General features: G+C 58.6%; 4 protein-coding genes across 4 annotated transcripts; all 4 read right to left on the bottom strand.

The window, feature by feature from the left end:
- Nucleotides 1-133: 133 nt before the first annotated feature.
- SLS55_001940 (uncharacterized protein) lies at nt 134-754 on the bottom strand (the record flags this gene model as incomplete). The annotated part of the gene is made up of 1 exon (XM_066773428.1): nt 134-754. One exon carries the CDS (start codon nt 752-754, stop codon nt 134-136), a length of 621 nt encoding a protein of 206 aa, XP_066635995.1.
- Nucleotides 755-5773: 5019 nt separating this feature from the next.
- SLS55_001939 (uncharacterized protein) lies at nt 5774-6583 on the bottom strand (the record flags this gene model as incomplete). Its single annotated transcript, XM_066773427.1, has 1 exon — nt 5774-6583. The coding sequence occupies one exon, from the start codon at nt 6581-6583 to the stop codon at nt 5774-5776; it is 810 nt and encodes a 269-aa protein (XP_066635994.1).
- A 5038-nt stretch (nt 6584-11621) lies between these two features.
- SLS55_001938 (uncharacterized protein) lies at nt 11622-13268 on the bottom strand (the record flags this gene model as incomplete). The annotated part of the gene is made up of 1 exon (XM_066773426.1): nt 11622-13268. The coding sequence occupies one exon, from the start codon at nt 13266-13268 to the stop codon at nt 11622-11624; it is 1647 nt and encodes a 548-aa protein (XP_066635993.1).
- A 2140-nt stretch (nt 13269-15408) lies between these two features.
- Nucleotides 15409-16692, bottom strand: SLS55_001937 (uncharacterized protein; the record flags this gene model as incomplete). The annotated part of the gene is made up of 4 exons (XM_066773425.1): nt 15409-15556; nt 15719-15994; nt 16151-16522; nt 16568-16692. 4 exons carry the CDS (start codon nt 16690-16692, stop codon nt 15409-15411), a joined length of 921 nt encoding a protein of 306 aa, XP_066635992.1.
- Nucleotides 16693-20707: the final 4015 nt, after the last annotated feature.

Below are 20707 nucleotides of genomic sequence, written 5' to 3'. Positions count from 1 at the left end.
CAACCCCAGCCCACGAACAAGATGGTGAGAGAGATTTAACGCCGTGAACCCGCGACGGGGTTGGGTAGTAGTAACAGATGGCTGCAAACGAACCAACGAACGAACAGAAATCACACAAAAAGGGTATCCCAGATCAGAAGTTTTGCGCAATGCCCGAGTTGCCAGCCGGCGGGTAGTGCGCTGGGTTCTCGATCCGCGTGTTCCGTCTGGCCGCCACATTCTGCACAACCGGTTGGCCATCATATCCCGGGTTGTATGCTTGGTAGTAGCCGTTGTCGGCGTAGTAGTCCTGCGGATTGTTCATCTGCATGTGACCGTTGTCCGAGCTGTCCGACCGACCCGTGGCCGAGTACGACGACGAAGCGTTCGAGGGCCCACGGTGGATGTCCGAGGCGCGTTTGTTGGTGACGGGTGCTGCGCCCAATGCGCCAATGCCTTCCGAATCCATCGTCTCCCGGCGATGCATCAATGGATCTCCAGAGTCTGCGTTGCTGGGGTTCGTGGGCGAGCCGGGGCTGTGCTGATAACCGCCAGGCTGGCTGCCTGTGTCCGAGAAGGCAGTCAGTCCACCGGAAATGGTCGTGGACGCTTTGCGGTTGGTGGATGCCGTGGTGGTGTTGCCCCAGCCGCGGTAGCCGCTGGAATCCTCCGCCATTTCCGAGCCTCCATAGCCTCCGACAGCCGGAAGCGTGGGGTCGTGGTTCGGGTTGAAGCCATACTCCTCAACCTCCTTCCTCCGGTCCTCCTCGGCCATCTTCCTTTGCTTGCGCTTCCTCCAGAAAAATATACCGGCCGCAACGAGCAGAGCAACGACAACGACCGGAACGACGACGGCGACCGCAGTCTTTCCACCCGTCGAGAGGCCACCGCTGTTGTCGTCGGAGCTGCCGCCGTTGGATTGGAGTGATGCACCTTCGGAGCTAGACGCAGAAGCCGAGTCGCTGCCGGACGTGCCAGTGGGGTCGGAAACGCTTGTGGCGGTGACGGTAACGATGACGGGGCCAGTATTAGTGCCAGTGCCACTGGCCGACTGTGTAACGACGGAGGTGTATACAGTGGTGCTTGGGGTTCTCGTCGTGGTTGGCGAAGAGGACGACTCGGAGGATTCGGATGATTGGGTGGTGGCAGCTGCTTCGGAAGTGGCGCTCGTCGTCTCTGCAGCTGCGGTGGACGAAGCGGGAGCGGAAGTAGAGGTGGAGGGTTGGGTTGTGGTAGTAGGGGCCGTGGAGCTCGTTGGGGCCTCAGACGAGCTCGGGGCAGCGGATGAAGTCTGCGCCTCTGATGAGGATGGTTCTACGGAGGAGGAGGGTGCGCTGCTGGTAGCACTGCTTGCAGCACTACTTACAGCACTGCTGGGAGCACTGCTTGTAGCACTACTGGTCGCAGCTGCAGCCGAAGAGGACAACGAAGGAGAGGTGCTACTAACCGCCGACGACGACGACGGAACAACGGACGACGTGACGGAGGAAACGATGGAGGAGACGTCCGACGTGACCGACTGCACGGCCGACGAGACGGGGTCGCTTGCCGCCGACGTGGCGGGCGTCGCGATGTTAGCTGGGAGGGGTGATCAGCGAGTGCAGCAGGCCAGAGGAGCGGGGCACGTTACGGGTGGTCATGATTATGGACGACACTCAGGCCGGGTGAGTGCGTGGAGAGAGACGGATCGGGGCCGGCGACGGGGGTAGAAGTCGGTGCAGCTCACGGCCGGTGGAGTCGCATGTGCATGTGGAATGGAATGAAGGGGCGCGAGAATCAGGTGGCAGCAATGTATGTACACGAAGAAAGGGGATTCGGTATGCTGCGCTCGGTCGGGTGGTTGAGTGGTGGTCGCTGCAGGTCCGCAGGCGAGCGGCTTTGGGCCTGAGGAGCGTGGGAGCGGGAGGAGCAGGCAGGCTGGGCGCGTTGCTTGGAAGTCGGCCAGAAGCGCCGTCCTGTTTCGTGACGACGGCGTTATACTGGATCGGGATGCCGGCAATTTTGCGTGCTGCTAAACGATATGCGCCGACGGGGGTCCTGGCGGCGTTGACCAAGCGGGGAGCTGGTGTGCGAGCAGACGCGAGACAGCTGCCAGATAAGTACAGCGTCGCCCGTTTCCTCAGCGCTGCCTCTCGTCGCTTTTAGCACGCCGTCAGCCGCCGACAGAGCCCGCCGCAGCCCAAGGGGCCCTTGATTCGCCGGCGATAGATCTCCTGGCCTAGCGCGCCGCTGGAGGCTGAGGCCCGCCCGGCAAACTGCGATCAGCGCCCGCCCTGCGCAATCGCTGCCCACCGTCGCCGGCCGCGCTGGGGACGTGGCCGTGGTATTCAAGTCGTACTGCTGACAACGCGAGCTGCGTGTTGTATCGTGCGCGTCGCCGCGGTCGCAATCTCGCTTCTCCGCACGTGAGGCAGGCTGCGCAGGCTGAGCGACGCGGTTGAGAGTTGAGCGCCCGGCAGGCGCGCTAGCTTGGCGGGCGCCGTGATTAGCCACTCTAAAAACGGACACGAAAGCCCGGAGCGGATGCGACTCTGCGCACACTGCGACACTGCGACACTGGAAACTTCGTAAAAAACCCTTCTCCGCCAGTCATCCTCGCCCGTGACGGCCCTGATGACGAGCGCGCCCCCGCACCAGCGCCTCTGCGACACCGCTCCCGTGCTGCCGCCCACCGCCCCGGCGTGGCATGCGCGACGACGCCTGAGTTCGCGCTGGAGCCGTGCGCGATCGCAATGCTGGCCCAGCTCGCCGGAGTGCGCCCTTCCATCACGACCGAGGTTGTGGCCGCCGCTGACGTGCGCCGTATCCATCACTGAGGCCCGGCTGGCCTCTGCGCCCGGCTGGTCGGCCACGCTGGGTGGGGAGAGGTGGGATCAGCTTATCCGTCCGCGGCAACAATCGCCGCCAGCCCTAGAAGATCGTTCCTATTGGAAAGGCCAGGTCGGTGCGCTTGCTCTCCACACCCAAGTCACCGCATCTGGAGCCGCGTGCCGCCCTGTTGACGGCGAGCGGGCAAGCAATCGTCACGGGCTTGCGCGCGCTGGATAACTCTCTGTGCGACGGTGAACTGCAACTAGCTCCTGGGGATGTCCAGATCTGGGAATCGACTGGGCCGATCTTATCACGGCTAAGGCCTTCCCGTTTGTCGCCCATGCAACTGCTGCGCGGCCAACAAAATCTCACCCACCCTTGCCCAGGCATCTGGTCATTGGCCTTTGGTGGGAGTCTGGCCCTTCCATATCCATGCTGTGGGCAAACGGCTCGCGTGGCTGAGCTGGCGGAGGCTGCCGGTGGCCAGTTATGCGTTGGGATCCTCAAAGCCGTACCGAATATGCAGAGTATCGTTCCGGCGGTATCCTTCCATTCCTTTCCAGACGGATGCAATAGAGGGGGAATAGAGGGTCCAGCGGTCTCAATGTTAAGCATGAGCAGCATCATGTGAGAAGCGAGTGCCAATACTATCTGTCGTCAGGCTCCACTTCATTAAACTTTTTAGGTTTGTCGAAATTGCCTACGCAATGTCGTGTGCTCAACAAGCTTTAGGCTCCGCGTTTGGTTGTGGCGTTGTGGCTCAACGGCTACGCCTAAGCGTATAGTAGAGCGCCTACTATAACCAATAACCTTGAAGAACCGCTTCTTAATTTATTGTAGTTTCATGTCGTCGTATAGCCATTCCAATGCCATGAGTTCTCCGCAAACGATTGCTTGCCGGATCAAGCCAAAGAATGGAGATTGAACAGCCCAGCCCACCTTTGAGTTTCGCGCCAACGATTGTCTGGCCAGATCGGGTCAGAGTAGAGAGCGGACAGCCACAGTCCAGCTTTACTCCTTAGTCAGATTGTTCAGCGTCCCGGGGTTGTGTGCGACGGGCTTGCCCTTTTGATCGGTGAAGAGAACCTTCGCATATCCGCATCAGCCCTTGCGTCCAGAAGCCCAGGTAATATACCCGTCATGCAGAAAGCCTCTCAGCACCGATGAAAAGGAAGAGCCGCATGACCATCGTCTTGGAGCCTCACACGTCCCATCAGAGACGATCCCCTTGGGGACAGCATGGCGGCCTCGTCCCAAACAGCCGTTGCGGGGGGCCGATGAGGGAAAAGCCAAAAAAGCAAAGCAAAGAAACGGGAGAGCAACAGCGCCCCCTTCGCATCTGTACCACACCAACCACGCGCCTTTTACCAACAGCAAAAACTCACCTTGGGCGGATTCTTCACGTCAGCATCCTCAGCCTCTTTCTGCGTTGTCACTACGGCCTCGACCTATTCTGCTCGTCAGCCTCAGCGCCACCAACTTCCCGGCATGTCAGCCCCCCTCCCTCCCCTCCGCCTCTTGTGTTTCAGCCGGTCCCGGCGCGCGCGAGATTTCGGTTTCACAAATGAAGAAAAAGGAGAACAGAACAGGCCAGGTGGGCTGAGAGGCGGGGGAGTTCGATTGTATGGACAGGAATGGGCCGAAACGTGCGTTGGTGTGACGGGGGTTTGCATGCGTTCGTCCCAAGAAAAGTAAAAGAACGGAAAGGTTAGGGTGCCACAGGCGCTTACCCTGAAGTTCGCCGCATGGTTGTCTGGGGAGTTATGTCTTCTTCGCGGACGTGACGGAACGGGGCGCGCCCAAATCCTCAGGTATGTAACCGCCCGGTTGGCGTGGGGTCGCGGCGCCGGTGCACGAAACACAGGAGAAACGCACGTGAACCAGTAGGTAACCAGAGAAAGGCTTCTTGAGAGCGATATCGCAAAAGAAGCAAAAGGAAAAAGAAAAAGAAAAGAAGAGAAATATGTGGGCGAGGGATTATCGAAAACAACGCCTTTGGGCAAATGAGAGTACTCACATCGCCTTCATGGCGACCGCCTCTGATCCTGGTGTAAACGTGGTCGCCCTCCTCGATGGGCTGGCCCTCCTTCGACTTGCCCGGCTGCTGCTGTCGCTCGGCTGCCATGGTGGTGGTGTCGAAGCGCGCTCGGGACTCGTCGATCTCTCGGGAAAATTCTCGGTTCGCTCGCCTGTTGAAGTTGGTGATCATTGAATAATACGATGCGTTCGATGTTTGTGCGACTGCGCTTGACTCGCGGCTCCCGTGCAAAAATCCAGGAGGCTTCGACGTGGTAGCGGTTTAAATCTCGAATGGAAGCATGACTTCATTCTTTGCGTACTGTTACCGTTTGTTGTGTGAGAGTGACGTATGATCGTTGACAAGGGGGGGAGGGGCCCGCAAGCATTGGCACAATGGCAAACACCGCGACCCGTCGCGCTGGGCGTGCGGCACAGCAACAGTCAATGTTGACTACATGCCAATGGGAATCACAAAGCACTTGTCAATAAGCAAACATGTTTTCAAACAGTCTTTTAAATTTTTGGTCCCCGGTAAACCGAAGGGAAAAAAGGTTACAATATCTACAACGAATGAAGCAGCAAGGCTTGGCTTGCCGAGGGATGGGTAGAATGCTAGCGATGCGCAACGTGTGGTTATGTACGCAGGCAGGTCCGCATTGCCCTCGAGGGTGAATGTCTCGCATCCGACAACAGCCCGCCTGAAGAAGAGGAAGAAGAAGATAAAATCAAGAAGCAGAAGACCACCTGGGTTTTGGACAAAATGCACTGTTTCCTCTCCCAAGAGGACCCAATGAAAATGCCTTGCGTGCGCCCAAAGCCGAGGTATATCCCATCGTGTTTTGTAAGTGTATCGTAACTCGTAAGCAGCGCTGGACTAGCCGCGCTATATATCCGAAGGTGCCATTGCCCAGAGGGGAAAAATGAAAGTGCTGGGCAGCGGCGTTGTTGCCGCGGTGCGAGACGCTTAGTCCCACCACCACTTGGCGTCGGTGATGACACCAGCGTCGGTCGAGCCCATCATCTTGGTGAAGAGGGTGGGGGTGATGTCGAGCGAGCCGTCGCTGGGGCAGCCGGGGCAAGTGTCACCAATGAAGGCGCCGAAGGTCTTGCCGTTGACCTCAATGGTAAGCTTCTTGTTGCAGAGGTCGGACTTCATGTTGCCGGCAGCGAGGGCAACAACGTTGCTGTCGTCGCTGTAGACCTGACCGCAAGAGCCGAGACCGACGCTGGGGCTGTAGTAGGTGATCCTGGAGGGAGAGAAGGTCTCGCTGGAAGAGGACTCAGCGGCGACAACAGCCGAGGAGGCGGCGGGAGCGGCCGAGGAAGAAGTCTCGGAAGTGGCCGAAGAAGTCGGGGCAACGTAGGTGGAAGTGGAAGAGGGAGCCTCGGTCGTAGCCGGAGGAGTGTAGGTCGAAGTGGGAGTCTCCGTCGTGGTGGGGGCAGGAGGAGTGTAGACCGAGGAGGTAGACGAGGTAGAGGGCTCCTCAGTGGTAGCAGGAGCCTCGGTGCTCGTGGGCTCCGGAGTAGGAGTGTAGACGGAGGTGTTCTTGGTGCTCGTCTCGGTCGTGAGCTCCGGGGTGGGAGTGGGAGTGTACTCCTGGGCCTCCTCGGTGGGGTCAACCCAGACAGTGGTGGTCTGGACGACGGTCTCGACAACCTCGGCGGTGTGGGTGACCCAGACGAGGTCACGCTTGGCCTTCTGCTCGAAGTGCTTGTAGGGAGCAGCGGCGGCGAAGCCGAGGAGTGAGAGGGCAACAATTCCGGTAGCCTTCATTTTTGCGGTATTTGGTAGTGCTGTAGAAGCTTGTAGAGACAGATGTCTGCGTTCAGCGGAGTGCCGTAGGGCGGGATGAACTGGCTGGCAGTTCTGATATTGGACCCGAGCAGGGGAAATTGGACGACTGGAGTCGAGGCTGCTGCTGGAGCGCCAAAAAAGGACAGTGGTGAGATGGGGATCTCGAAGGAGAGACTGTTCAAAGAGAGAACGAGGAGCTGATTGCAAACACAAGACCTTGCCTGGATAATGAGCGAACAGGGTGAGGACTCGGGGGGTATTTGAAGGTTTCCGCAGACACGAGGGCGCCGGGGGTTTTCATTGAGGTGAGCTAGGCGTTAGGCCTCAGCCTGCGGGCTACAGCACTAGGCAGCGCGGCTTGTCAGCCCAGCGCCGGCCGGTTCGGGGAAACAGGCGCACGAGCCCCACCGGGGACGAGCTGGCCACCCTTCGTCCACGCTTCGTATCCGCCGTCGCCGTCGCCATCGACCTGCTGCCCAGCCCGGTGCGGCCATGGGCCACGTCAGGCCCAAGCAACTGCCGGCACGTCACCCATTCGCTGGCCTGGTACCGCCTACCGCCCGCTCGCCCACCGCCCTTCCTGCCCGCTTCCTGCTTCCTGGCGCTTGCTGCGTGATGCTCGACCAAGCGCAGGTGCAGCCACTGCGTGCCTGACGCGGCGCCCCCGCTGCGCTTCGGGCCATCTGCAGTGAGCAACGGCTGCGAGCTTACGCTGTTTCACGCCTTGCTATTCCGGTGTACCTGCTGCCGTGGCCTGCAGCTGGATGGCTGACTCGGAGAGACAGCTTGGCCAATTGCGCGCCGCGCACAGGCGGGGGTCCATGTGGAAGCGTGCGCCACAGGGGGGTGGATCGACGGATGCGCTCCGACCGTACCTGAAAATCTGCCCTCGTCCCGGCATGGCTGGCTCCATGGCCCGTACCTGCGGTGTTCACCGAGACCTCAGTGCGCGGCACACAGCCCGCCGGCGGTGGCTGAAGCGGCCGTATTGGAGTATAGGTCGCGCTCTAAGACGGGCAATTTCACGGGGTGAGGGCTGCGTGACTGACGGCGACGGCGTGGACGCGTGGGCGGTTGTTCCTGCGGCCATCGACCCGCAACGGCGTTTGTCACCCGTTCCACTTGGTATTCTGGACCGCCATGCTCGACTGTCGCGATCTCGCGGACCGTGCGACCCACCGCGGAACTGCCAGGCTGTGTTCCATTGGATGCGCTGCCGGCGACAATGGCGAATCGCGGTGCCTGAAGCGTGCGACACACCCACTTGGCGTCCTTCGCCGCCGCCGCGACTCTCCGCTGCGCGATTTGTCGACCGGGTGCCAGGCTTGCAGCAGCCCCCATGCAGCAGCTCTTCTGCCATGACGAGACTGTGCAGCACGAAATGAGGACTGGTGGAGCCGCTGCAGCGCGCGCGGAGCTGTGAGTGGCGGCCTTCGAGCCCGCCCTACGAGACTTTTTCATGGATGCGAGCGGGAACGGCAACCCGAGCGCCCACTAAGGTTATCCGTTGGGTTATCGATACCCCACAACGTGCTGCTTTTGCTCTGCAGGCCTTTCTGGAACGCTGGATGTGCCTGGCTAGCATCCCAATCCGTGGATCGCGCTTGTCAGAATCCTCTCGTCGTGCCGGCGCTGACGTGCTGTCGCCCGCTGTTGAGCTGCCCGCCAAAACTGCCGGCACTCAAGCTCCCGTCCCGGACGCCCTCCGCCGCCAGTCCCGCCAGTGCCTGGACTCCGCCCACGGTAAACTGGCCTGACCGGTCGGAGAATCGCCTGTATCAGAGTCGTGCTAGCCGCCACGCGCCTCGTGGAGTAATCACCTAAAACTCTGCAAGCCACCGCCCGCTCTTACGTCGACTCCTCACGTGCGGGGTTGGTGCAGAAACTTTGAAGACTTTTTTTTCTTTGTGCAGGGCGTTGAGCAGACATGCAGCTTATTCCAGATGCGGTCTGACTGCTTACTGGACCACGCAGCATGCCGAGCATCTTGTCAGCCAGCCCACCGGGACGTCACCTTGACACTCTCTTCGCCTTGCTCCACTGCTCCATCGGCGGCGTCGAGGATCGGTTCCTCCGGCTATTCGGCCGATGGCTGTCGATGACCGCAATGCGGGACTCGGCTTATTTCCGCCGGACGGCGTCGAGCTGCGTGGCCCTGCCGGAGGAGCGTCGAGCTACACAGTGTTCTAGAGCCCAGGGCTGTCTCATGCCATCCTTGAACCACTCCGGGCTAACGGCCGGGGCTTGTTGATCTCTGCGGGAGAAGGGTCGGACAGAGGCGAGGTCAATCGAACAACGGGCTTCCTGGTTACTCCAGACGGACGTACTTCCTGCGGGGAATCACCCGAGCACGGCCTGATATCCACTGGAGAGCACTACAGCGTAGTCGACATTAGGCCAACCGGGGAGGTTGGATTGAGAGACATCCCATTCTCTCCAGCCCCTCTCATGCCGCTTGCCAACACTGAAGTCGTTGCACGACAGGTGAGCCATTGTTCTGGGAATATCCAGATTTGGCCGTTTCATGTGTGTAGGTTGCGTTGTTGCTTTTGTTTGCGGAGATCACGCGGTCCGGCATTGCAGAAAAACCATTGGATCTCCCTCGTTCAAGCTCTGGCAACATCTGCGTGTCGACATTCCAGCCACGTCCACCGCTCGAGTCTGTCCCAGATGCGGGTGCGTCGACGTGATCCTTGACTGCCCCGCTCCCCCAACCGCCAGGGTACAACAGCATTAATGGCAAGGATTCCAGCTAAAGATGAGATGCAGCCAAGCCGGCGAGATCTATCCCCTCCAGGTTGTTGCTGTTGTCCAACTGCGCGAAATCTCTTCGTCCCCATGACTCGGCCCATTTGTTGAGGGTTGAGAGCCATGGCTCTGGGGGTTGCGTGAAGTGGTGGCGGACTGCTCACAATCGACAGGGAAGTAAGTAGTGTAACCGTTCGTTCCTCTGCCCCCTCCTCTACTCTCACTTCATCCAATTATCCTCCGTTTCAATTGCCGCCCTCCGCCTCGCAGTAGAACGACACCACGCTGGAAATGGCCACAATCGCTTTCACACCCTCAGGTTTGGGCATCGACACTCTACACTGGGACCGGCTTCTCTGGACGGCGCATTTGGACCAGATCACGGAAAAAGATAACTCCCAACCACCCGCGTCATCTGCCCTCGAGAGTCCTTCGGAATGATGTCCAGCACCTCGACCAAAGCACCGCTTCCTGATCCTGCTGTCCGGCGAAGTCAGGTTTTGGGGTCCAGAGACGGCGAGGGTTGCCAGATCGGTGTCTCCAAGGGCAACAACGACAGTCCACACGTTTTGCGGGGTGCTGCTCCCCGGCACGAACAGCCCACGGCGCTTTGCACCATCTTCCTCGCTCTTTGCTCGCTATCCAGGTCGGGAATCCCGTCCGGCGGAGACGACGCCGACGCGGTACCGGTGGCAGAGAAAAACGTTTCTCGAGATCTCCCGCCGCGTGTTGCTGATGAGCGGCCGTGGCGCAAACGTCGGCTGCTGAAAGAAATGCGTTCCTCTGGTCGAGCCCGTCTTCTCTCGCGAGTTCGACGACGGTTCACGTATGTCATTGCCGAGTCATGATTTTCTGAAAGGTGTTGCGATCACGGAGGGCAGGAGAACGGTGCGTTAACCAACGGTCGGTCCCAGACGGCGAAATCGTGGAAGTTGGTCGAAAGCGGAAATCCGGCCTGGGTTTCTCGCCGCCAGCCGCGATCGGAACCAGCGTCGGCAAACGGGGCAACAACAACTCGCTGTTTTGCCTTGAAAGCCCAAACGCCTAGTCTACCTTTTCCCAGCTGAAGGTAGGAGAGCAGCAGAAGGTGACGGCATTCCGCTCCGGCGGATCGGAGCAAAACGGTGTCGCTCCCGTTGTGGCCTTGAGTCCTTTTTTCCTTCCTTCCGACCGGCTTGTGGACACCCGACGAATGGCTTTCGGACCATTCCGCACAACAAGAATGCGCGCAGCTTTTCCGTCCTTCGGTATTCTTGCCTCTTTTCGGCATTGTGTCAGGTTTTGTCGTGATGGTCGCGGGTCAGGTGCTGCTCCCCAACCCTTTTCTCATAAACCCTACCAGCAACACCAACCACCACGTACGACCATAGGTCGCAGAATATAGGGCTTCCCGTCCGCTCAGCCGTACTCAAGCTGCGAACCGGCCGATTAGTACTCAAGTGGGTGACCATTGGGGAATCCCGGCTGTTGTACGTTTTGTTTTTTGCCTGGCAGTGGTGGAGACTTGGCCAGCATTTTTTTTCTTCTCGCTGACCGAAGTACGCCCGGATGAAACCGCCCAATCTATACCATAACCGGATGGCAGGACGCTACCAGGTCTGTTCGCTGCTATCCAGGTGCATCTGGGGCCCAGTGAAGAAATCGCATTGGTCCAGATCCGGGTATCCCACGTAGTCCAATGGTACAATGACGTCCATTTCGGAATCCGAGCGGTCCAGTAGTCTCCGGCTGGTCATCTTTATTCCCTTACTCTTTCGCCTTTGTACCTTTCTCTGAACAGCCTCTGCATGAAGTGTTGCCTCACTTCGCTCCCAACTTCCTAGCTCTTTCATACTTTTTCCCCTTCCTTATCGTACCTCATGTGCTCAATTCGAAGAAGGAAATCCGGAAGATGAAGACGAAGAGAAAGGGAAACGATGCAGACTTAATAATATTAACTGGCTACTGACTTGACAGTAGATGAGAAGTCTCTGTCCCCAAAAAAAAAAAAGATAATTTACAGTACAGAAGTAAGTAGTCGCCTTCGGTCTTACTCGCTTTGTCGTGTAGCGCCATGATAGTAGCATGCATGGCGATTAAACAGTAAAAGGGGGAGAACAGAAGTAATGGGCGGTAAGAGAAAAAAGAGAAGAGGAAAAAAAAAAAAAGACACAGCGCTGATATGTTTTTACACTTACTGACGCAAGCTGAAACTTCTCCCTTGTATTTTTACACGCTCTCTCTCTCTCTCTCTCTCTCTCTCTCTCTCTCTCTGCTTGTCATACATCTCCTACGCAAACAAGGGTAGGACACCGGGTATCAAAGACGTCAAAAAGAAAGAGGACACAATTCCCAACAGCGGCGGCACAACGATGCCATTCGCAGTTCCGGGAACCGTGGTCGTTGTCGCCGCCGCCCCAGTCGTCTCCGTGGACTGCGCATCGTCGTCGTCAGGCGTAGGCGTAGGCGTAGGCGAAGAAGAAGTCGTTGTCGTCGACGTCACCGTCGCCGCGTTCGCGCTCGTTTTCGACGCAGTGGACGGTCCTCTCGACGTCGAAGAGCCGCCATCGTCTGTTGCTGTCGTCGTCGTCGCCAGCGGTACTTCTTCCGCCGACATGCTCGAAAAAGGCACGGTGGCGACGCTGCTGCTGCTGCTGCCGCCGGGAAGCGTGTAAGTCTGCGAGCCTCCCACCACCACCACCATCGGCGGTACGCTGTCGTCGTCGTCGTCGTCGTCGTCATCGCTATCATCATCATCATCATCGGGCGAGGGACTGACGATGATCTGGGTGCCGTCAATCGTCGCCGTAGCGCCGGCCGCGATGGCCTGCGTCGTCTGTTCATCACCACCAACGACGATGACGCCGGCGGTGGGGTCGGACGGATCTGCGGCGACGATGACGCGGGAGCCGTCGTCGCTGCTGCTGCCGCCGTCGCTGCCGCCGTCGCTGCCGCCCAAGGTGGCGATGGGAGAAGGCGACGACGGAGAATAAGCTGAAGAGGCGGCGCCGCCGGCGCCGCCGGCGGGCGTGTAGAGAGGGCGTGCCGTGCCGTCGACAACGACGATAGCGCCGCCGCTACTGGGAGCCGCGACGACGACGATCGGGGTTTGCGAGGGGGCGGCGGCCTCGAGGGTGGTGGTGTGGCCCGCCGCGAGGGTTTGGCTGCCGCCTATCACCACGGCACCGCCGCCGCCGTTTGCGTCCTGTCCCGATGGATCCGTGGCGGCGGCAGGAGCAGGAGCAGGTGATGCGACGATGGTCCCGATAGTCACTATGACGGCGATGGAGGAGGGAGGAGGAGGTGGTGCGGATGATGATGATGATGAGGTGCTAGTGGTCTCTACGACCGGCAGGCTTGCCCCGTTACCATCCTGCTCCACGGCGGTGGTGGTCTGCGTGCTGCTGCTGCTGCTGCTGCTCCACGCCTCGGAGATCATCGAGCCTAGGTTGTCCCAGGGGTTGGTGTTGGTGTCCACGACCGAGCTCGTCGCGTCTGGGGGGTCGCTGTTGCCAGCAGCATTCGACGACGAGCCGGCGCTGCTACTGGTTGCTTGAGGATCGTTGCTGCCGCTGGCAGTGGCCGTAGCCGTGGACGCGGGCGCGGTCGTCACGGGCGGTGCTGCTGCTGCAGTGGTGGTCGTCGGTCCGGGATCCTCCTCCGCATCGGCGGTCGTCGTGGTGGTGGCTTCAGGCGCCGCCGCCTGCGAAGATTGGCCGGGGATCAGGGCGTCGGCCGTGGTCAACGGGATGGGCGGGTCGGTCACGTACTTTTGCCAGACGAGGCCGGAGCAGTTGGCGAAGGCCGGGGCGTCGAGGGCGGTCCGGTAGAGGGCCGGGTCGGTGGGCAGCGCCAGGTAAGGGTGGTAGTCGTCGTCGTAGATGGTGGCGCAGCCGTCCGGGCGGAGGGCGGCCGTGTCGACTTGGCAGGCTTCCATGCCGTGGTAGGCGGACGATGGGACCTTGTTTCTTCTTTGTCAGTTGGGAGGTTTGACTAAGGGGTTGGTGGTGGTGGTGGGGGAGAGTTGCTTACCGGGTAGTTCAGGTCATTCCAGTTCATCGACTTGGTGATGCTAGAAGGGAAAACAAACAGGTAAGTTGATGCTCCCTCTCTCTCTCTCTCTCACACACACACACACACACACACACACACACAAGGGTAAAGAAAGGAAAAAGCAAAACAAACTCACGGATACCCCCGACTCATGCTCACCCAGCCCACCGACTCGGGCGGAAACCCCACCACCACCTCCCTAAACGTCGGCATGCAAAACGGCGCCGGGTCGATCTCGCTGAAGCTGACATAGACCGTCGGGCTCGTAAACGTATTCGTGCCCACCACCGCCGTCTTCGTCGCCACCACCATCTCATCATCCTTCTCCTTCGGCCAATAAAACACCTCCACGCCCCCCGCGTTCAACCGGCACTCAACCCCGCGCGGGAGCACGCACCGCTCGTTCACGAACCCCACCCCCGCCTGCGCGCACACCGGCAGCGTCTTGGCGCCCTTTTGGACCTCCAGCTCGCAGCCGCGCCAGTCGTACGCGCACGTCGGCGCCGGCTCGACGGATGCGTACAGCACGCTCGTCGAGACGACGGTCGTCGCGGGCGCGGTGGTGACGGTGATGAGGGCGTAGGCGGAGCCTGGGGCGCGGGGGATGCTGTCGGCGGGGAGCGTGGATACGGGGGGGAGGGCGGCGAGCGGAGTGGTGGTGGTGGTGGTGGTGAGGTTGTTGTTGCTGGAGGTTGATGATGACGACGGGGTTAAGGAGGGGAGGAGGCGGGGGTTGAAGGAGGTGCTGATGGTGTAGCCTCCCGGGTAGGTGGTGGTGACGAGGGAGTGCGGGATGGAGCGTAATGCGGACGGGTCGTCGGCTACGGCGGCGGCGAAGGAGGCGGAAGCCGCGTTCCAGGATTGGATGAGGGATTCGCACTCGCTGTTGCGGGAGAGGGCGGCGGCGTCGGCGGCATCATATTGGGTGGTGTTTGTGGGAGGTGTGGGTGTTGCGGTTGCAGTGGAGAGGATTGAAGACGTGCTGCTTGCTATTGTCGCTGGTGATGCGGAAGAGACTGGTATGTCGATGTGTGCAGCTGCTGATATGGATTCGTTCTTCAGAGAAGATAGCGCAAAGGTAGAAACCGGACTAACCCAAAAGGGAAAGACAGCGAGAGTGGCAGAAATAATGAAGAAAAGGTGCGGTGACATTCGAAGAGGCGCGGGGAGGGCTTGAGTTATTTTATTGCTCCTCTCTGATCTGCTTTAAGCGAGAGTGAAGGGGAAGGGAATAGGACTGAATAAGGCAGGCGAGACACAGATTTGCGGGGCGAAAAGGTCTGCGTGCGGCGTAGTCGGAATTGGTGGTCTGGCAGGGAAAGAAAACACGCCGGTTTATGCGTCTTCTCCTCTCTTTTGTTCTCTGATTGTGACTACTGCGCCGCATGCAAGAGCGAGTCAAGCATATCTGCTTGTCGCTACGGGCCGAGAGTGAACGATGAACCATTAGGAGCAAGATTTGCGGTGGGTGATGCTAACCGCGCCGCAGACTTGACGCCCGACCAGCGGCTCGTGCGGCGTGCTGATTGGTCGCTTAGCCAGACCGACCCCGGCCTTCCCAGCGCTTAACCAGAGAAACATCACAGCACACCTTTTCTTGGTAACGTTGGCTGTCGCTCAAAGGTAAGGCGACCCGTGGTTATCTTTGCGCAGTGGAGCAGAGCCGACAAACTCCGCTTGGCGGGCGGCAAAGGTGCAGCTAAGCAAGAAGGCGAGGTGTGTATTTCGATACTAGTACTACCTGAATCGCTTGTAAAAATGGCAATGCTGCTAGGCTTAATGATCCAGCTCGGCACAGGTGTCATGCATTTCTGCCTACAAGCCCGTAGACCAAACCAGGGCAAATATATCTATTCACCCACCCTTCTCTCCAGCCAACTGCGAGAGCTCCCCCTGCTACGAGCATGGAATCATCTTCATGACGAACTCGCATCCAGTGGCTTGCGCCCATATACGACCGACCTAAACAAGAGTCGTCCGTCAGCAGAATTCCTTTCCCAACCTACAGTGGTAGACGGCGGCACTCACAGGTCCTGATACGCATGCACCTTCCTATCCCTCAGCATCGACCGCATGCTCCGCAGGTACTCCACGACCTCATCCCTGGTCCAGCCCAAGTAATTCGTCAACAGGAACATGCACCAGCCCTCGATCCCCTGTTCCCAATTCAGCCTACGTACCGCCCTTTGCATTAGCTCGCTCACACACGCCCATCCATCCCCATGTACGAACAAGGTAACAAAAAGCACATCTCTCACAACCAAGGGGAAAATAATGGAAAACCACATTTGTTAAAAAGGAAAGAAAAAAGGAAAGAGAAAGCGAGCAACACACCGATTGAACTCCCCAATCTCCCTCAGCCTCTCCTCCTTCGCCCACCCCCCAATCGGCCACTTGAACCTCCGTTCGACCACGTCGACGAACCCGGCGTCGACGAGCCCCTGCTTGGACTCGTCGACCGTCCTCAAGCTCTTGCCGAAGGCGTCGCCCGCCGCCAGCGAGACGTCGCCCCAGCGGGCGAAGACGCTGTCGGGGGCGACGCTGCCGTCGTCGGATTTGGGGACGACGGACATTTCGACCTGCTCGATGTAGCCGTTTGGCTTGAGGGCTCTGTTGGGTGGTTGGAGGGACAGGGGTTAGTTGAGGCTTTTATCTTTTTGCAGCGGGGCGGTGTGGGGTTGGAGGTTTTCTAGAGTTGGTTTCGTTGAAAACGGGGGATGGGGGATGATGACGGTTGGGGGTGGGGGGAAAAGGCACACGACGCACTTCAAACACTCGCCGTAAAAGGCGGGCCAGTCGGCAACGCTGCCGTATAGCGAGCGGATGTGGATGAAGTCGAACGTCTCCGGGGCAAAGGTCCACGGTTGGGTGCAGTCGTCGAGCTCGAAGCGGAGGTTGGGCGGCACGGCGTGCGGCAGCTGGACGGGCGACAGGTCGGTGCCGACGACGTCTGCGGAAGGGTTCTGGTCGGCAAAGTCCACGGCCCACAGGCCGGTGCCGGTGCCGACGTCGAGGACATGCAGCTTCTGGGGGCCTTGGCTGTTGATGGGGGCGAGGTGCAGGCGGCCGTCCATGGTCAGGTTGCAGATGTGGTGGCAGATGTCGAGCTGGTCGGCTTGCTGCTCGTCGTTGGGGCCCCTTGGCGGTTCAGCGCGAAGGCTGTGCAGAAGACGGTGTGTTTACCAGTATTGGCCTTGCTTGTAGGCGCTGTATCTCCTGCCGTTCTCGTAGTGGAAGTTCATGATGGACGACTTGAGCGACGTGGTGGCGCTGGGGGGTTCAGTCAGGATGCTCGTGCTGCTGGGCATGCTCTGGTGAACTCACGACTCCACGTCGCCGTCGCCGTATGCATCGTCATCTCTGGTGTCGTCCTTTGTGGGCACGTGAGCGGGGGTGCACTCAGGATTTGAAGTGGAAACTCACCACCACGATGTAGTCACCGGTCTGCATTTTGATCGAGAATGCACACAGCAATCACGACAGGGCGTAAGTGAGAAAAGAAAGCCATGATGCGACGGGGTGAATGCGAAGATGGGGGTGACTAAGCAGGCGGAGACGAACAGCTTAGGGCCGGGCCGGACGGAAAGCGTTCGTTCCCGAGCGACGGTGGATGGGACTGGCGAATGGGAGGGCGGGCGGAAGAAGCGGACCGTTGGGCGGGTGGAGATCAGCGGGCAGCCATCTCCGTCGTGATGAAGGTGGAGGGTGTGGGCAAAAAGGGTGTGGCGGAAGCGAGAGCGGGTGGCGAGTTCCTGTTTGGACGTCCTGGTTCTGGGCTGGACTGGGCGGGGCTGGCCTGCATCTGCTGCGCCCGCCTCTCTCTCTAATCATCCCAGTCCGCTCTCCAGTTGGCCCTCTCTCCTTGCATCCACTCTCCATCGAGCCTCAATCGCCGATTATTGGACGCCCTGACCTGCCCCGGAGTCGATTCCGACCTCAATCTCTGCCAGCGGCCAGCACGTCGGCGATATCCGACGGCGGGCATGCGGGACAGCGAGCCTCGACACGCGCACATCTCGAATTCCCCGCTGTTGTTGAGGGTGAGAGGCGGACCTCGGCACCTGAAGTGGGCTGAGCGATGGTAAATTGCGGGGAAAGCAGGGCAGGAAACACCCAACAACCACGACGCATGCGCCATCCATCCCCTTGCAGCTGAGCCATCTGACTGCCTCTTCGGGCGCAGGCAATAGTGCACTGCCAACTCGGACGGCTTCGCTTTGCCTTTTTGCAGCGCCCACGGGAGCATGAGAGCACGAAAGCACGAGAGAACAGAAACAGCTCTTCGAGACTCGACGAGACGATAACGTAGACGGGGCGAAAGAGCATGGCTTCACGGCGGACGTATAGGGACCCGGGCTCTAGACCAGCGCCACCATCTCCCGGGCACCACGCTCCTAGCTCAATCAGGATAGGCCGCAATCGTCGTCGAGAGCAACTTCGAACGTCTGGGATCGGGATCGGCATCAGTCCGCACGCTGTTTCTTGCCTTCGACGTGTGCACGTTCCGCTGCTAGCCTTTGCTGTCGTGTGCCGGTGGGGTCGGGAGGGAAAAGGGTCCAGTTGTTGAGCCGGCTCCGCCGTTGCGTCAGATTTGCTTCATCCCCGATCCCTCAGCTGGGCAGGGTTCATGAGGCTTGAACCTTCTTCCTGAGCTTGTAACAGATCCGCATTCGGCTGGACGCTTGCAACTGCCCCTCCTCTCCATTGCAATAAATACCTTCGTACTCGTACCTGGATGCTGACCAACCCACTCAAGAGGGCTTTCAGTAACAGCACAGGCCATTTCATCCTATCCTGGATGCGTGTTTCACCCACCATGAAGCCCGCTTCACTTGCCCCGCTATTTTTTGGATCCTTGAAGTAACCTCATTCTCTCGGAAGCAATTTCATTCCACGAGTGCTTTCTACATTAAACAGGCAAACTGATCTCCCCCGCCGTTTCTTGCTGTTGATGCTTCTCAGTAAAGCAGCACGGATGGTTGACTGCAGAGGCGTCGAGCCGATCGAACAGCCAGCTCCACACAGTCGGAGGTGACTCTTTCCTAGCAATATCCAAGGCACATTTCCATGGCAAGTTGCGAGAGCCACTTCAAGGCATGCTCTATATATCCACCAGGAGCTGACAATCTGCTTGCATGGGGCTTCCTCTTAAAGCGCTCCAACGCTCGTTTGTCCATGGAAGTGGCAACAAGAGTGGCTGTAGCCATCCGCATAGGTTGCGATATCGCGATGTTCAACGGCCTGACTGCTTGCCGGTTCTTTTGTTTCTTCTTCTTTACATCCGTAAGGCCATTCGTCCCGAACGGCTCCTTCCACAGACCACTACATGCTGATGACCCTGTTCGTCAACAACTGCTTTTGCTGATGATGTGCGTCATAAAGATGCGATGTCACAGCTCTCACGAACAACCGCTCTAACAATGTACCGGCTCCTGCATGCATGGACAGCGAGCCAGCTCCACCCAGACCAGTACGTGGCCCTAATTTCAGAACACAATAGATACGTATCATCAATTGAGAGTCTCGGTAGGCAAAACAAGAATAACCCATACTTTTAAGCAGCAGCAGCGCTTCAGTCTGACGCCAGAGGGGAGAGCGCGCCCGCGATAGTTGGGCGCATCCTTTTCGGATCAGCTGGTTGTCGCCGGGTTCCTCGGCCAGCCCCGCGATCGGGGGCGTCTGACGCGTATTGCCGCTCCCACGTGCAGTAGGGCGAGCGGTCCCTGCGATCAGGCGCACGACCAGTGGTGCAGGACGTGTATAAAACATGGCTCCGTTACGCTTGAAACGTGATGGCTCAAGCTGGTTTTCCTTGGCTGACTTGCGACTTGATCTTGTCAGCAAACGCGGTGTGGGACTTATTCAGTCTACTCGAGTAGAGCGAATAGACGGTGATACTTTCTCGGTGCGCTTGGCTGCGTGGAGATTCTCCGACGCGTTGTGAAGCGGGTATGCAATATCCGCAGCGTTCCTTTGGCCGGCGCATGTGATAGTAGCGGTGATCATCAAGACCTGATGATGCTGATTTGCCGCACAGGTTATAGTGGCTGAAGCTGTGATATGAATGAATAGTGTTGTGATGAGGGGGAAAGCTTCAATTGCTTAATGGAAAGGAACGCGGAAGGCAAGAAAGGCAGTATGGTAAATTCCTGGCGCATCTCACTTCAACAACACGTGGGAGTTGCAGCGTAAGATTCTGGTAATAAGAAGCCTGTGAGATATATAAGCCTTTCCATGAGCTTTGACATCCCCGAAATGTGTCTCGTGCGTGCTCAGAGTGCCCTGCTCCGTGTGACCAACCGCCCGTCGCTCACGCTTGGACCATTTCAAGCCAATACATGAAGGCTCGGCCTCACATACAGCCTTCTTCTCTTCGCCAGAACAATGGTAGAGATCTGTTCCATTAGCAATGGGAAGTTTTCGAGTCACTTGCCCCTACTGCTACATAAAGAGCAACCCCCAACTTACTTGCGCTCGGGTCTATTCAAATCGTGGTCCCAACAAGCATCGTGGGCTCCTTGCATTCATACCAGTTAGTGACAGGTATTTGCATTTTAGCTTCGTCTGAGGATCAGCAATACTAATGGAGGATGACCCGAAGCATTAAGATGCGATGTTGGGCCGCACAAAGCAACGAAGGATCACTGCTTTGTCGGGAACGCTGCGATAGGTCGCATGTCAGCCGGAGCAAGCAGCGGACAGTGTTAAATTTATCTGGGCCGCCGATGTGCCGTCAGGCTGAATTGGTCAGGCTTTCGCTATGCTATAGTCGGAGACCGGAACACAACGTAGCACTGTAGCCTCTTTATCTGCCGCTTTGCATGGCCAGCCCGCGTTGGACTACACTCACGTGAGAGGCCCATGCCGTGGCAGCACGAGCCCTCCCATGAGTCGGAGGAGTCCTTTCAATCTCTTCAGTATCTACTGCCCGCATCCGAACCAAGCGTTAAATCCATTGTTCACATTCGAACGCTCTGCGACTCTGCACGAGACAACCATTGTTAAGCTGAACTATCACTTGCCTCGTGCATAGATCCTACGGTTGAATGCTCACTTCTTTCTTCCCTCTTGTCTTGGCCACTGATATTCCGTGCGCTTGAGAATCGGGGCAAGTGGCATCCAACATACACACGGTGGAGCCCTGTATCAACGATAGACTTTACTGCGCTGCAGCATCAAGGCCGACTCTTGATACTCGCCCTTGTATTGGGAATCGGTACAGGATTTGTGGCAGTGTGGGACAAGCCCAAGTGGCACTGGTAGTGTGATGCTTTGTAGCATCACTTGCTTTGTTTCCTATGTGCTGGGTAGGATCAATACGTG

The sequence above is a fragment of the Diplodia seriata genome (genome assembly GCF_021436955.1).
Source record: "Diplodia seriata strain FDS-637 chromosome Unknown scaffold_2, whole genome shotgun sequence".
Lineage (NCBI taxonomy): Eukaryota > Fungi > Ascomycota > Dothideomycetes > Botryosphaeriales > Botryosphaeriaceae > Diplodia > Diplodia seriata.
Note: the sequence above shows the minus strand (reverse complement) of the source record. Positions and strands in the feature narration are given on the sequence as shown.